This window comes from Peromyscus leucopus, chromosome 2 (assembly GCF_004664715.2).
Source record: "Peromyscus leucopus breed LL Stock chromosome 2, UCI_PerLeu_2.1, whole genome shotgun sequence".
In the NCBI taxonomy this organism is placed as follows: domain Eukaryota; kingdom Metazoa; phylum Chordata; class Mammalia; order Rodentia; family Cricetidae; genus Peromyscus; species Peromyscus leucopus.
The window spans coordinates 150,375,624-150,391,159 of NC_051064.1; the positions used below are offsets into that span (position 1 = coordinate 150,375,624).

At 51.2% G+C, this 15,536-nt stretch overlaps 1 protein-coding gene across 1 annotated transcript; it reads left to right on the forward strand.

The window, feature by feature from the left end:
- Nucleotides 1–5,157: 5,157 nt before the first annotated feature.
- Nucleotides 5,158–15,445, forward strand: Icmt (isoprenylcysteine carboxyl methyltransferase). The gene is made up of 5 exons (XM_028883081.2): nucleotides 5,158–5,443; nucleotides 6,542–6,630; nucleotides 7,514–7,683; nucleotides 8,620–8,837; nucleotides 10,956–15,445. The coding sequence occupies exons 1-5, from the start codon at nucleotides 5,249–5,251 to the stop codon at nucleotides 11,136–11,138; spliced, it is 855 nt and encodes a 284-aa protein (XP_028738914.1). The 5' UTR covers nucleotides 5,158–5,248; the 3' UTR covers nucleotides 11,139–15,445.
- Nucleotides 15,446–15,536: the final 91 nt, after the last annotated feature.

Genomic DNA, 15,536 nt, shown 5'->3' on the forward strand with positions numbered 1-15,536 from the left:
CCATAGCCACGCTGGACAGACTCCTCCCCACTGCCCTCTGGATAGGCCAGAGGCCGTGAATAGCCAGGAGCTGCAGGGGGCAACAGCCCTCTGCAGATGACTGATCGGCATCCATCGCTAGGGAGGGGGACGTGAGCATCCTGGGCTTTCCTCCTGCTTGGCCTCAGGCTTGAATGAAATACCACGAGCCAGCTTTCACCCTGGGAATTTTGTGTGTAGAATGGGTGGCGTGTCAACGCTTGTCTCGTTCATATACCTGTGTACCCGCCGTGGGCTTGCTCTGCTCTCCCCTTCACCGTCTCTCTTGCTCAGTAAAACCATGCTGTTTAAGAAACAAAAGTCTGGGGGCTGGAGATATGGCTCAGTGGTTAAGAGTGCCTACTGTTCTTGCCAAAGACAGCTCACAACCACCTGTAACCGCAGCTTCAGGGGTTCAACGCGCCTTTGGCTTCCACTAGTACTGCACTCATGTGCACACACACACACACACACACACATGCAATTTAAAGTAACAAAAATAAATCTTAAAAAAAAAAGAGTGAAAAATGAGTTCACCTCGGCTTGTGGTTTAATTTGGAGATGTTAAGGTGGTTCTTAGTGTTGGTAATCGCCTCAGTTCATGAAGAATTGAGTCAAGCTGTATGGAGCAATAGCCCCTTAGCCATTAAGAATTGCTTGGCCCCAGCCTGATGATTCTGCTCAGTCTGTAGAAACATTATGCTTGGGTATCAAAACAACCCACCCTGCTTCCAGTCAAACGATAAAATACCTGTAACTTCCTATAGCTATATACATATGTGTGCATGTGTACATACATGTCCCTAGCCTCTCTAAGTGTATACAGCCTTCATCCAGAGGAAAGGTCGGGGCCGCTCGCTGTTCTGATAAAGCAGTCTCAGTCTGTCCAGATCAAGTCTGTCTGCTTCTCTGCCTCAGTTTCCAAAACAGGACAGCTCTCCAGCTGGGCCCAGCCAGGAAAGCTGCTTTAGCCTGTGGTGGTGATATCTAAGGAGTCATGAAGGTGCGGGCTGCAGAGGGACCCGACAGCCTGAGAAAGAGCTCCTCCTTTTGTGCTTGCATGGAAGCTGCTAGGACAAAAAACATTCAAATGCTTATTTTTCAAGAAAATTCGAGCAGCAGCGCATCAGAACTGGCATTTCCCCCTCCTTTTTTTTTTTTTTTTTAACTGTTCTGGAGACCTGTCACCTCCTGCATTTGGATGAAGAGCTGGGTTCCCAGTGAGACTGTTGGGCCAGACTCCTTTCCTCTCTGTGCATCTGGATGTAGCCCTCTCTGTGGGTGACTGTCTTCCTAGGTCTGTGCATGTTCCGTGATGATATCCCTGGGTATATGCGTTCTCCATGTGACTGTTTCTCTGGCTATATGTCCTCTGTAACTGTTTTCCTGGGTATATGCATTCTCCATGTGACTGTTTCTCTGGCTATATGTCCTCTGTAACTGTTTTCCTGGGTATATGCGTTCTCCATGTGACTGTTTCTCTGGTTATGCACGTGCCCAGATGTGTATAAATCTACCTGCTTGCCTCTCCATCACTGCACCATGAGTTCCAGGCCCTGATAGTTTCAGCAATCCCAGCAATCCCTAAGAGTTCCCACCCCCTGGAGTGTGGCCCCATCTGGCAGAGCCCATGTTTTCCTTTCTCCCACCTCCAGGATAAGGCTGAAGAAGAACTGGGGCCTCAGGGGAGGTGACAGGCAGAGGACGGAGTTGCTCAAGCTCTCTGGTCAGTTACACTTTGTTGGTTGCCTAAGGGTGGAGGTGAAAAGCTCAGGCCTGAGAAGGGGCTTCGCCAGAAAGGATTTTGTGCCCGGGCCACAAGTGCCTGAAGTGAGGGGCAACAAGCACCCTCTAGTGGCTCTGAGGTGTCCTGCTCCGGGAGAGGGGGAGCCGTGAGGAGCAGGCAGCAGCCGGAACTCCTGCTGTCAGCCCTGAACAGTACAACCCAGGCCTGGTCCAGCATGGCACCACAACTCAGTCACCTTTATGCCCTTCTTAGACTCTCGTGTCAAACTGACACAGCCTCGTTATCTGAGGAGAAAGCCCGATCGAGGACTTGCCTAGATCAGCCTGAGCATGTCTATGGGGGGACAGCATTCCTCAGGCAGGTGTTATGGTCTGTATGAGAAAGTTAGCCAAGGATGAGCAGGTGAGCCAGCCAGAAAGCAGCGTTTCTCCATGGTTCCTGCCCTGACTTCCCTCAGTGATGGACTGTGATCTGGAACAGTTAAGCCAAATGAACCCTTCCTCTTCAAGTTCCTTTTGGCCTGAGTTTTATCACAGCAACAGAAAGGAGACTCGGAAGCCTTATTTGGTGTGTGTGTGTGTGTGTGTGTGTGTGTGTTGCTGGGGTTTCATCATAACTGAACCATTAAATCTCCTTCTCATTTCTATTACCCCACTAACAAATGTCTTCCGAGCATGGTTGCAGCACTGCTAGGCTTTGTAAATGATCCTGGTGTCATTCTTCCAGGTCACTGTCTGCCACTGAGGGAAGTCAGGGTAAGAACTCAAGCAGGAGCTCAGCAGAGGTCATGGAGGATGCTGCTCTATAGCGTGCTCACTTGCCCATGCTTAGCTTTCTTAAACAGCCCAGGACCACCTGCCAAGGAATTGTGCCCCCCACAGTGGACTGGGCCCTCCTACATCAATTGATAATCAAGACAATACCTCATAGGCATGCATGCCCATAGACCTCCTGATGTAAGGAACCCCTCGATCGAGGCTTTTCTTTTCAGATGACTCTAGGCTGTGTCAAGGTGACAATTAAGGTCAAACAGGACAACGGATGGTTGTCAGTCCAAGACAGTGAAATGAGGATTCCATTTTACAGGAAGACAAGGTTCACAGAAGTTACCTGCCTCAAGTCACCAAGATAGGATGTGGATGGAGTACTGGAGCCTGGGACACCAGCCCATGTTGTTTGAATCTTAAATGGTCTTTTAATAAAAAACCAGAGCCAGATATCAGGGTGAAAGCTGAAGATTAGAGAAGCAGAGCAGCCAGCCACTAGTTCTTACCTCTAGGAAACCCTCAGCCTAAAGAGAATGAATTCCTGTTTCCTCATGCCTTATCTACCTTTCTCTGCCCAGACATCACTTCCTGGGATTAAAGGCGTGTGTGCTCCCCAAGCAAAGGCATGAGATCTCAAGTGCTGGGATTAAAGGTGTGTGCCACCACTGCCTGACCTCTGCGTCTAATCTAGTGGCTGACTCTGTCCTCTTATCCTCAGGCAAGTTTATTAGGGCACACAATACATCACCACAAGCCCAGGTTCTCCACCCCCTCTTAAGACCTGATGCTGTGTTCATATGGAGGGTTCACCACAGCAGCTGCCCCAGCTTCTCCTGGGGCCTGTCTCCCATCCTGCCTAGGCTTGCCGCTTCCTGCCTCTGCCTTTCAAATCCAGTGCCAGCTCTTGGTTCCTTAATGATGTCCTCATTACCAGCTCCTGAAGTCTTAGCATCCTTCTATCCTGTAGTCCTCGTACCCCAGGGTCTCTCTCCTGGACTCAAACTGAACCAACCAACCAAACTCCATGCTTCATAGACTGAGGATATACTCAGTAGACTGCTTGCCTATCATACAAGAAGCCTTCTGTTCAATCCCCAGCCAGACAAGATCTGGAGTGATGGTTCACACCTGTTGGGACAGTTTCTACAGAGCTGCCGCTGCTTTGGTTCCGGAGTGTTAGCAACCAGTTTTGATCTGCCTTTTGTGATTGCTACCTTTTGTCTCCCGGTACCTTCTATGTGAATCTTGTCTGAGAATAGATAGGAGGTTTTTGGGATATGGAAATTAACTTGCTAAAAGATGTAAATTGGAGAACAATACAAAAGCCCTTTGCTACCAGTGAGTCAGTCCAGAGAGACTGATCCCCCTGCAGCTGGAAAAGGCTCATCCTTAGAGTGCTCTGTGCCTTCTTTTCACTGACCCGCATGAACCTACACCTGATATACAACACACGCCTGTAATTCAGGCCTTCCTGATGGGAGAGGCTGGAGGAGTTGAAGTCCCAGGGCATCTTCCAGACAACAAATGAGTTCAAAGCTGTCCTGAGCTGCAGAGGATACAGTCTCAAAAGCAAAACAAAGCTGGGTGTGTGGCCCGCGCCTTTCATCCCTGTACTAGGGAGGCAGAGGCAGGTGGTTCTCTACCTAGAGATGAATTCCAGACTGGTCAAACCCACACTGTGTTGTGCCACATAAATGTGTACAAGTACTGTATAAATTTAAAATGACCAAAAGTGAAGAACTTCTGATTTCAACACCAACATCTTCGTTATAGGCAGAATGGCACACACACACACACACACACACACACACACACACACACACACACAGGCAGAATGACACACACACACACACACACACACACACACACACACACACACCCTCTATAGGTCAATAAAAATCGTCCAGAATGCTGCCCCTATAGGTATTCGCTGATTTAGGTTTCACACACACACAGGCAGAATGACACACACACACACACACACACACACACACACACACACACACACACCCTCTATAGGTCAATAAAAATCGTCCAGAACACACACACACACACACACACACACACACACACCCTCTATAGGTCAATAAAAATCGTCCAGAATGCTGCCCCCTATAGGTATTCGCTGATTTAGGTTTCAGGCGTTCTCCCAGGCTCCCCAAGTCAACCACCGCAAAGTTTGGCACGCTGCCTGTAAAAACCGTATTTATTTCCACCTCGAGGGGGGTGACCCCGTTTCTTGAAGGCTCGTCGCCCGGTCCGCGGACCCCGCTCGCGCCTGCGCGGGGGGCGGGGTCCGTTTTGAGGCCGAGGCGCGAACGAGTGGTCGGTTACGCCCGGTTGTTTCTTTGGACCAGGGCTCTAAACTTGGGACGAACTTCCACAGGGCGACGAGGGCACTTCCGGGCTGATCCGTCGCCCCTCTGCCGACGTCAGGTTGTCCGGCGACTGTGGGGCGGGGCCTGCGGGGGGGGGCTGTGGGGCGGGGCCCGCGAGGCGGGGCCTGCGGGGCGGGCCGCCGGCTCCATATTCCGGCCCTCAGCCACGCGCGGCATCACTCTCGCGAGAACTCGCAGGCTGCACACAGCTCCGAGTACCTGCCCTTCCCGAGCCGGCGTCGGCGGCCGAGTGCGCAGGCGCAGCCTTCGGGTTTCCCCGGCTACAGTCGGCGCTTCGGCCCGCTAGTCCGCCGCCGGCTCTTCCGCCGCCCTGCGCCATGGCGGGCTGCGCGGCGCGGGTTCCGCCGGGCTCCGAGGCGCGCCTCAGCCTCGCTACCTTCCTGCTGGGCGCCTCGGTGCTCGCTCTGCCGCTGCTCACGCGCGCCGGCCTGCAGGGCCGCACCGGACTGGCGCTCTACGTGGCCGGGCTCAACGCGCTACTGCTGCTGCTCTACCGGCCGCCGCGCTACCAGGTGCGGGCCGGGTGCGGAGGGACCGGGGACAGGGCGGGCGGGACGGGTTGACCCGGACCAGAGACAGGGAGGGACGGACAGGGTGGGCCGGTAGACCCGCACTCCAGACCCGGACCAAGGACGGGTGGACCGAGACCAGGCGGGCAAGGGGCAGAGCGGGTTGAGTAGGTAGGGACCGGGCAGGACCGAGCTGGCTGCGATGGGGCAGGGCGGGCCGGGTGTACTGGAACCGGAGACAGGACAGATGAGTCCGGGTAGGCAGGAATCAGGGACGGAGCAGGCGGGGACCCCGCAAGGGTAGGCGGGCCAGGTACATTAGAATCAGGCAGACTGGGCTGGGGACCAGGATCCGGCAGGCAGGGCTGAGTAGATGGGCTAGGGACAGGGATTGGAGCTAGTCTAGCGGGAGTGGGTTATCGCCGAGCCTGGCGGTGGTCGGTTCACCTTTTTACCACCCCCATCCCGGCACCACGTTGCAGGTTGCCTCCCACTAGCGTGTATCGCTGCCATAAGTTGAGGTCACAGGAGGGACCCACTTCGAGCTGTGGGTGTTAATTGCATTTCCTGCCGATCAGCAGCTTCGGCAGATTCACGTCAGGTGCGAAGTGAGCTAACCCACGAGTTTTTAATTTATGTGATGACAGGTGTGGTGTTTTACCTGCTGGTCAAACGCCCCACTTTACAGAGGTGACTGGGCGCAGAGTTCCGAGTGTTCTCATTAGAGTCGCTGACTTGCGAGTATAGGCCATAAACTGGGCTTAAACAGTTTTCCATAGATGGCCCTGCTAAGGCTAGCAGTACTGATTATTGTGGCTGTTAAAATTGGTTATTCTTAGGTGTTTGTGTGGTAAGTCCTGTGTGTTGTCCTGTTATTTCCATGGTGTAGATGAGTAACTTGCCGAAGGCTAGAGAGAAGAGAGAGGGAGAGGAATGTAAGAACACAATTGGAACCCAGACAGCCCCATTTCATCCTCTTTATCTCTTGAGCAATGGACGCTGCTCACTGATGGCCTTGCTAATCCAGACCGTCTGCAGTCTGGGTTTGGGCCCTGCAAATGGAACACCGGGTGATGGAGGCTCTTTTGGGTGTGTTTTCAGATAGCCATCCGGGCTTGTTTCCTTGGCTTTGTGTTTGGCTGCGGTGTGCTGCTAAGTTTCAGCCAGTCCTCTTGGAATCACTTTGGCTGGTAAGAAAGACTTTGGGAATGATGGTGTTGAGGTGAGGGTCCAAAGAGTAGTGGGTGAGTAGGGGCCTCTCCTCATCCCTGTCTGGGCTTTGACAGAAAAGGAGGCTGATTAGGATTCTGAAGAAGCAGCCTCCTGCGTTCCCTGAATCCCCACATTTCAAATCTTGTGAACACAATTGTGCATGTTAGTGGATTCTGTGGTGGATGGAAAGGGGTCTCCCTGTGCCCTCCAGAGGTCCCTGTCATCCGAAGCTGCTGTGATAAGCCATTCCTGAAGGGGTGCAGGTCCGCGGTGATGGGAGGGGCAAGCCTCCCGCTGTTTTCCTAAGCCTTCTCCGTCTCCGGTTTCCATCAGGTCCCGGCTAGTGCTTCCCCCACAGCAGTGTAGGACTTTCCCCTACACTATGAGTTCAGTCCCTTGAGCCTTCTAGCCTCTGACTTGGATATGAATCGTGGCTTCAAGGTAAAAAGCTTTATCTCCTATTATCAGTATGCTGAGCCATCTAATCCTTCTTTGCTGGAATTATTTTAGTTCTGTTGAATTTTGTTTCCAACATGCGTCACTACTTTGTTGATATCCCCCCTTCATGTTAAAATGTGAAATTGTCATATTAAAAGGAGTAAAGGGACCATAATTCCTCCTTCACCTATGGAGATTTTTAATTTTGTCTGTGACATTCAGAGACATAACAGCACCACTCAACCCCACTTTCTGCAAGCTCCAGAGGGGATGAACGGCATGTGTGCGTGCCTGGTGTCACTCAGGTGGGTGATGGCAGCAGCGCGTGACAGAGTTAGGGACAGCTCAGCAGACCCAGGTCTGTGCTTTCGCCTAACTTGGTTCTCTTGCCTAGTCTACCCCTTTGTTTTTGTTTTTAAATAGGTACGTGTGCTCGCTGTCATTATTCCACTATTCTGAGTACTTAGTGACAGCTGTCAATAATCCCAAAAGTCTGTCCCTGGACTCCTTCCTCCTGAATCACAGTCTGGAGTACACAGTGGCTGCTCTTTCTTCTTGGATAGAGTTCACACTTGAAAACATCTTCTGGCCAGGTGGGTGTGCCCTACTTTCTCTCTGGGAGAAAAGGGTGCCTTCCTGCGGCTGAGGAGAGTGACATTGGTTCACCTTTCAGGTCTCATCTCCCCGAGCAAGTCTTCCCCAGCGATCTCTCCTCCCTGAGCTATTTAAAGGGCAGGCTCCACTCGCTGGAGACTTCTGCTTCTGGATTTCAAATCCAGGACGTGTTGACCTTTTGCTCTAAGCCTTGCAAATGCAGGGCACCCACCGGCACCATCTAAGACGGAGTTGCCCCACCTTGCTGGTTGTAGTCTTAACTCTACCATTGGACTAGATGAAGTTTGGGCCTGAGTACTTTTATGTAACATGAGAATTTCACAATGTTTTATTATTTAAAAAAAAAGGCCAGGTGGTGGTGGCACACTCCTTTAATCCCAGCACTTGGGAGGCAGAGCCAGGTGGATCTCTGTGAGTTTGAGACCAGCCCGGTCTAGAGCGAGATCCAGGACAGGCTCCAAAACTACACAGAGAAACCCTGTCTTGAAGAACCAAAAAAAAAAAAAAAAAAACAAGAAAAACCCCACACATCTAACCTCAGTATTGGGAATGCACCTAAATCACACTTCCCCAAAGTCAGATATAGGTCCTCGGACTGACTTTGGAAATGGGTGTGTCTCTTTCTCTCAGAGGTACGCATTCCCTAGAGAAGGATGTGAATGGAGCCCATCAGCCCAGGAAGGGGAGAGCTGCTAACAGTTGACTTTTTGGCACTTGAGACTGGAAACAGTGATGCTGGGTTGGGGGTTATTTTCTTATCATTCAAGTTTAATGTGATGATAGATGCTGATTGTCCACAGGGTGTTTTCTGATGTTTCTCTCTTGAGGGAAATAGGTCCATTTCAAACGGTGAAGGGGGTGATGAGCACCCCAGCGTCCCCACTCACTTTTTGTCCCTGTGTCTGTTTCTGCAGAACTGAAGCAGATCAGTTGGCTCAGTACCACTGGACTGCTGATGGTGGTCTTCGGAGAGTGCCTGAGGAAAGCCGCCATGTTCACGGCTGGCTCCAATTTCAACCACGTGGTGCAGAGTGAGAAGTCCGACACCCACACTCTAGTGACAAGCGGGGTGTATGCCTGGTTCCGGCACCCCTCCTATGTGGGCTGGTTTTACTGGAGTATCGGAACTCAGGTATGGTACCAAAGTTGACCCTGGTTTCCTGTGAATTCACTTTTCTAAGTTTTTCCTTTTTGGTGTCTTGACCCAGGGTCTTGTGTGTAGTCCAAGCTTACTTGAACTTGTAACCCTCCTGTCTAGGCCACTTGACGTTTTTACATTTCTTAAATTGAAGTATAATTGGCACACCATAAACCCCACCGTTTCTGAGAGTGCGCTTAAGTCTCTTTAGTGTGGGCAAGGTTGCCAGCCTGGCTCTTCATGTGCTCCCTGGCGTGTCTCAGGTGGTGACTAATAAAAGCCAGGAGACCTAATCCAGTCCTTTGGTGTTTCAGACGTGAAGTCGTTGTTCTAAATTAATTAATTATTTAAACTTGAGGACAATTTATTCTTTAAAGGGAAAACGCCAGGGCAGGCGGGTGGTGAGTCTGGCACTTACCAGGATGGAGGTGAGCACAGAGGCCAGGCACCTGCAGGGAGGGCCAGGCTTGCCTTCTGAGTGCTGTGTGACCCCTGCTGGTGGTGGTGTGCGGCCCTGTACCCCCGCCCCCTTTGTGCCACTCTGACTGGAATCTGGAACACCTTGGGCGAGGGAAGGTAGGCTTTGGGGAGGGAGTGTCCTCAGCCACCCTGTGGTGGCTCAGTGGGTTTTCATCAAAAAATAGGTCTAAATGAGGCCAAGGTCCTGGCAGGTTAATGAGAGCCGTGGGGTTTGCTCTGTCTGGGGATGCAGACCAGACCGTGCTCCTTGTCAGCTGTCTCTGGATTCCACACTTAGTCCTAGAACAGCTTGGCCAGAGAGTGTAAATAGAGCCTGGGAAGATCATCTGGGGATCCCAGACATCCCATCAGTGGTGCGTGGGCCATGGGGATTCTGGTGACCCCGTAATGGAGTAGGAGGTGACTCTAGCATCTCTTTTGAGCTGTGTGTTTCTGAGACATCACACAGCTCCGCTTGCAGTCACAGCCTGGGGTCGCACTGAGAGCTGATGAATGCAGTCTGTCTTAAGTGCTTATGCTGTAGTCTGAGGGCTTTAGAGCTGAAGAGCCTTTCATACCTTTTAGATCATTAGATCATAGGTGTTTTCTACAGTGTGCCCGTGTGTGTGTGTGCGTGTGTGTGTGTGTGTGTGTGTGTGTGATGAGTCTTTCCTGTAACAGGACTTAAACTGTGTTTTGTCTTGACTGTTTGCAATGGTGCTGATGACACACTGAGAATTGGTTTTCCTGACTCAGTAGAAGGTTGCCACCGATGATTAAGAATCCTGTTGTCAAGGCTGCCCAGAAAGCTATACACATCTGCCAGGTGTGATGGCACAGACCGGTGCTGCCAGATGGGCCAGGCCTGGTCACCGAGGCCTGCCTTCTCTACCCTAAAAGCCAGGACAGTAGTGTGGCGATAGTGCTTCCGAGTCACAGACTGGATGAGGGTCGAGTGGCCTAGCATGGTGCTGTGAACACAGCAGTACTTGTGACCAGTGCAGGGAAGCAGTGGGAAGTTGGGGCATGCCGGTTCACTGAGCAATTGCTGGATGGGTCCTGATGCCTGTAGTAGGGATGGGTGGGTTAGTGGTTTCCATGGCAACAAAGGAAGCTTCTAGGAGCTGGGGATGCTTTCAGCTTTGAGGGACTTTTTGGCTGGAGGTTGGAAATGGGGTAGGAATGAAAGGCAGCTAAGCACAGCTTTTCTGAGTTGTGGACACTGCCACTTTCTGAGCAGTGATGTCTGAAATGTTTTGGGAACTCAGATGGTAGCCTTTGGTTCATGTGGCCTTGAGAGCAGGAAGCAAGGGTCTGAGACAAGTCGGTCTGTCCAGGTGGGTAGGAGAAGTCGGGAGGACAGAGACATAAGCCTGAGTTCCCACGTCAGGGAATTCACACAAGTTCAGGCAGGCACATGTGTCATCCATGGTGGGAACCCCAGGGTGCTGTCTTTCACTATAACCAAGGTCTTGCTTACTCAGAGAGTCACAGACAGGTACAAAAAGATGCAGCCCTGAGGTGGCTCCAAGGAACGTTAATGGCTCTCACAGTATTGTAAGAGTCTTCTGGGCTCCGGCAAGAAGTCCTGTGGGGAGCAGGTGCTTGGGCATCAGGCCTCTCTGACCTTTGACCTTGCGCTTCCTCTGCCAGGTGATGCTGTGTAACCCCATCTGTGGGGTTGTCTACGCCCTGACAGTGTGGCGCTTCTTTCGTGATCGCACAGAAGAGGAGGAGATCTCGCTGATTCACTTTTTTGGGGAGGAGTACTTGGAGTATAAGAAGAGAGTGCCCACGGGCCTGCCTTTCATAAAGGGAGTCAAGGTGGAGCTATGACGGGCAGCGGCCTGTGGGGCCAGGGAATCTCTGGCCCTGCGCAGCCTAGGACCAAACTACTTCGAGCTGGCCACTGCAGAATGAGTTTCTTAATCATTTTATACGTCACTAATTACTCCTCAGAATGTCACTCAAAACCCAATGGTCAGAAGGCCTTAGGACCAAAGGACCCACTGCAGCATCCTCTTCCTGTGTGGGATGACGGTAGAACATGGACAAACAGTGAACAAGGAGCATGTCACAATGGTTCATCAGTGCCCTTTCTCCAGTGGTGGGGTGAGGACTCACGCCACAGTCTCACACCCCCTCAGGTCAGAGTGTGTTTACACGGTGACCAGGATACTCAGGAGAGGACACTGCCCTCTGCAGCACTTAGGCCAGAGTATGTAGTCAGAGTTGCCACACAATAGCATTCAAATTGCATCAAAAAACCTTTAACCGAAAACACAACATAGCTTTAACTTTTGTCTGCCGTAAGTGCGTGAATGTCTCTGTATTAACTCTAAAGGCCTCGACACTTCGGCTCATACATTTACTCATATTCACACACCACTTCCCTAGATAGCAGTGGAGATTCAAAGGGACACTGATGCTCCAGGTTGTATTTGGCAACAGGTAGTGCAGATCCCTCAAAGTGCTCTGTGGCTTTGAGCAGCCATTGCACCTGGGCCTGAGGATGCGGGCCCGGGGTCTCCTGCAGCCCTGGCCTCAGCGATTCTGTTCTCCAGGAAGTATTTACCAGGTGCCTGTGCTACTGTTGAGAAATACTGCCCTCTGTGTGTTTGGGATTTTTAGTCTCATTTTACCACAGCTTGTGTTTTGTATTTTTTGTGTTGCAGTGCAGTGTGAGCCTGTCACATTGGTTTTCCAGAGGGTAGGCACAGCTCATGCCCCTACGAGTTCAGGCGGGTGACCCTTAAACAGCCGTCAGTCTGGCAGTGCAGTCCGTGGTCCATTGGCGTCTTTGTTCTGCGGGTCTGAACATTAGCTTTTTCTATATTGCACATAGAAGCTTTAAGAGGTGCAACCCCTGATTAATCTGGGCTTGGTCTTGATGAAATCTTCCAAACTGGGGGTTTTGTTTGTTCTCCAAGCTTCTACTTCAGATGTAGAAGAGTCTTAAGTATCCAACAGACAAACGTGAGCACACTGGATAAAGAATCCCTCCGAAAATTGTAGTGTGTGTTAGCTAACACACTTGGTCCTGATAACAGCATGCTCCAGTGTGCCTGCCTGACTGCCGTCTCCAACAGGTCAGCCCGCAGTGCTCTGTGCAGCCGGGCGCTCAGACTGGAGAACAGCCGTCCTTCATCCTTGTCCCAGTACCACTGAGCAGACACTAACTGACACCCTGCAGGCCTGAAAAGACCAGATCCTTAGTATTCCTGGCCTTCAGTCTAGCCGTCTGGTAATCCTCACGGACAGCCATGGCCTCCCAGGCCTCAGAGGACTGTCCCTTCATGAGCACACCAGTGCATAGAAGCACACTTGGCAAATATCAGCTCAGGCGAGCCCAGGCCCCAATGTCCATGGTGTTGCTAAGCATGCTGGCAGCTTGCGGTAGGTACCATATTGTGGGGTTGGTAATTAATGCCAACCTTGAAGCCATTGGGACACCAGTCCACAAAGTGGGTGCTGCACTGGGACTTGATGTTGGCACCGGTGGTGTTGATGTCTTTGGGAACCGCATCACAACAGTGCAGCCAGCAGGGAAACCCATTGACCGTGGTGACCCACATTTCCCTGGTTGGCTTCCTCAGCAGAGAGAATGGGCGTGGATGGCTGGTGGGAAGTAGATGCAGGAATGGGTACCTGGTGGGTCTGCAGATGTGTCCTATGCATACTCAGAGGCCCAGCAACTCTGGAGGACTCCGTGATGGAGGGCATTCTGGCCAAGAGGGTGGTTAAAGTTAATATGGGCTGAGTGCTGAATATTGAGATGTCCTAGGACCTTGTCAGACAAGGAGGACCGGTCAGGTGGGTGGTTAGTATTGTGCTGTAGGATTCAGAGTTGTTGAAACCTTGAGGGCTATATAAATGGGGAATTCTAGCTTGTTCTTGCCATAATAGGCATTCCATCAACAGGGAGGTGACCCCAGTACCTACTCCTCCACCAAAACTTTTGAGAATCCAGAAACCTCAGCGACTTGTGCACTGGTCAGTCAGCCCGAGAAGCCAGGGAAGCAGGCAGAGCGGAGAATTCCCCCAGCGGGAAGCGCTCTGGGGCCAGCCTGCAGGCTTCACTCACCGCTCAGGAGTAGGCATCTGAAACTGGCTCACACAGCGGCCTGCAGGGCCTGAGTGAACCACCAGACTGACTTGCTAATAGGCCAGAGCCTGCAGTGGCACTAACTGTGAGGGTGAAGGTGGTGGGATGTGCCCAGCGCTGCCTCCTCACCCTCACGCCCTTCTGGGCTCAGGCTCCCCAGCGGTAGGTTGGGGCCAGCACCACCTACCTACCTCACAGGGTTGTTGTGAGGAACAGTGTCAGCTTTGGTTTTTGTTTGTTTTAAAGATCAGAGATTTTATTAATTCTTTTGCAATTTCATTGTATAGTGTATATTTATCATATTTAATCTCAACCCCCTCCCAACTTCTCCCACATTCATGCCCCCTTCCAGACTCATCTCCTTTGTGTCCTCTTTATTTTTCCTTGAAACAATTTTTTGTTTACTTAGCGTTTTTATTGAGTCATGGGATTTTCACATCATGTACCCCAATTCTTCTCACCTCCTGGTCTCCTCCCAGTGTCAGGTGTTTTAATGCTTAGGTGAGCCAGATGGCATAATGAAATCTTTCAGTATGAGAACTGGGTTTCTATGTGTTAACTGAAGATACCTGATGTATATTCAAAAAACAGCTAGCCAGCTCAGAAGAAATTTATTTTCAGATTACATGGTTAATTTTTTGTTGTTGTTGTTCTGTATACCAAAGAGGCTTACAGGTTTGCCAGTATCAGCATGAGGCCAGTTGCTTTAGGAGCTGCCAGCCCTCAGGACTTCCTGAGGCATGCAGAGTTCTGTGGTAGCCATGACTATTGCCCACACCTAGCTGCCCAGGAATAACCGTGTTGGGACAGCAATACTCAGTTTTGAAATGTGAGTGGATCCAGACCACACCTCCCGAAGCTCACCTCACTCACCAGGCTACAAATGGGAGGGAGGGACGTTTGGCAGTCAGACCCAGCTATTTCTCAGCCTGCATCCCCCTTGAGGGCCGTGAGGTTGTCTTTTTGATGAGTGGAGAGCAGCCCTTGGCATTGTGGAGGGTAAGGCTGAATGTTGGCATTTGATGCCACCCTCCACCTGCCAGAGGCTGGAAAGCTCAGCCTTGTGGCAGGGCCAGGAGAGAGGGAGCCCAGGCTGTGGGATCTCTTGGTGAGAGGCTTCATTGTACCCTAGGAGAGTTTGTGTTTTTTAAGGAATAATTCCACGGTGCGAGTGGAGGAAGAACAGGCCCACTCCTGAAACTTGTGGGTGAAAGTCAGCAGTCCACAATGGAATATGAGCTCCTTAGTGGAAGGATTTGGCCGCTTATTGCTTTCCTCTGGCTGTAGTCCAGAGATTATCCTTAACTTTATAAATGTAGCAGTGACAGGTGGTGGCAGAGAATCAGGCTAATGAGGCTTTTCAGGTATTAGGCCGCCATGTCCTAGGACTTCCACAGATTACAGAACCATCAGGAGACTGTCTAGTTGCAGGCTTCAGATTGGAAGTTCTTGGGTGGAAAGTAGGTACCACACAGAGAAAAGCCTACTTGGCAATCATGGAAACATTCAGGAGGCCCTGCAGTTTGCAGAGGAATGAGCCTTCAATCAGGGCAGAAAACACACAGCAGTGGCCTTGGTGGTAGCTGCTGCTTGGTCCTAGGATGTACACTTTATTAATTCTTCCCACGTAGTTGCTGACTTGGGGGCTGGTGTGTCAGGGAGGCCATTTTTAGCGTCAGGTCCCTGAGGGCTCAGCCAAAGCTCCTAGGTCCTCTTCTCCCGCCATCTCCCTGCCTTAGGTAGCTCCCCTTTTACAGTGGCAGCAAGGTCAGTGCCCTCAGCCTTCCCGATGGGCGGGCGGGCAGCTTACAGCTCTGGGAAGCTTGTACCTCCTCTTCCTGAGCCTGGCCAGCCTCCGTCCTGAGTGAGTGGAGGCTGCTTGTCTGACCCATTGAAAGGAGGGGGATTACGGAGTAATTACTGTACTCTTCTTTTTACACACAGAAATGTTTATTTAAATATATTAAATGGGATTTTCTTTCACAGATACTGATTATTCTTTTTAATTAAATAAAACTGTACTTGATTTCACTATGAACAAGCGTGACTGTAGGATGTGGAAGCTCTATGTGATAACCATGTCTAGATGAAAGTTCAGCACCACCAGTATCAAGAGGTGTACTTTGTCT

What these genes read in the sequence shown, in the direction of transcription:
- Icmt (XM_028883081.2), top strand. Translation starts at nt 5,249, where the DNA reads ATGGCGGGCTGCGCGGCGCGGGTTCCGCCGGGCTCCGAGGCGCGCCTC. An exon ending in ACCGGCCGCCGCGCTACCAG is followed by an intron (nt 5,444 to 6,541) that starts GTGCGGGCCGGG and finishes GTGTGTTTTCAG; the next exon opens with ATAGCCATCCGGGCTTGTTT. An exon ending in ACTGGAGTATCGGAACTCAG is followed by an intron (nt 8,838 to 10,955) that starts GTATGGTACCAA and finishes TTCCTCTGCCAG; the next exon opens with GTGATGCTGTGTAACCCCAT.